The following is a 582-nucleotide window of genomic DNA, read 5'->3' as shown; positions in this document are numbered from 1 at the left end:
GCCGGGCCCTGTCCCGAACATGGCGACCTTCCCTGGGAGCGCGTCGCTGGGGTGGACAACGATGTTGTTGTCAAAGACCCCTTCTCGCCGGTGGAGGGTCAGCTGCCACTGGGTGAAGAACTTGGTCTCGCACATGTCGCAGGAGAAGAGGAAGATGCCGATGTGTGACAAGACATGAGTGACCCTGGAGTTGCGGTCCTGGAAGTGGGTTTCACAGACCTTGCAGTTCCCGGTGAGCAGGTCGACGTGGTCCCTCGCGTGCTGGCGGATCAGCTGGATGTTGGGCTCCAGGACCTTCTTGCACACCTGGCAGGGCATGGCCTTGCTGTCCCGGCTGTCGTTCTCGAAGGCCAGCTCTTCTTCGCTGTCGTCACTCAGCTCGATAACCTCCTCCGACGGCCCCAGCTCCTCGCTGGCGTCTTCGAAATGCAGCTCGTCCTCCGCCAGATCCTCCAGCTGGAGCTCGTCCATCTGCCCAAAGCCCGGCTCTTTGGAGTGGTCGCTGTTGCTGGGGCAGGAGTTGCTCCCCATGGAGACGTCCAGGGAAGGGTCAGCAGTAAAGAAGCCGCCCTTGCCGTAGTC

General features: G+C 61.7%; 1 protein-coding gene across 1 annotated transcript in view; it reads right to left on the bottom strand.

Moving 5' to 3' along the window:
• LOC104278966 (zinc finger and BTB domain-containing protein 39-like) overlaps positions 1–582 on the bottom strand; it is a 2,098-nt gene that overhangs the window by 794 nt on the left and 722 nt on the right. The window contains 1 exon segment of the mRNA XM_009876098.1: positions 5–581. Within this exon segment, the coding sequence (XP_009874400.1) occupies positions 5–581 (577 nt within the window).

This window comes from Apaloderma vittatum, unplaced genomic scaffold (genome assembly GCF_000703405.1).
Source record: "Apaloderma vittatum isolate BGI_N311 unplaced genomic scaffold, ASM70340v1 scaffold29899, whole genome shotgun sequence".
NCBI lineage: Eukaryota > Metazoa > Chordata > Aves > Trogoniformes > Trogonidae > Apaloderma > Apaloderma vittatum.
This window is presented reverse-complemented; position numbering and strand designations above follow the sequence as displayed.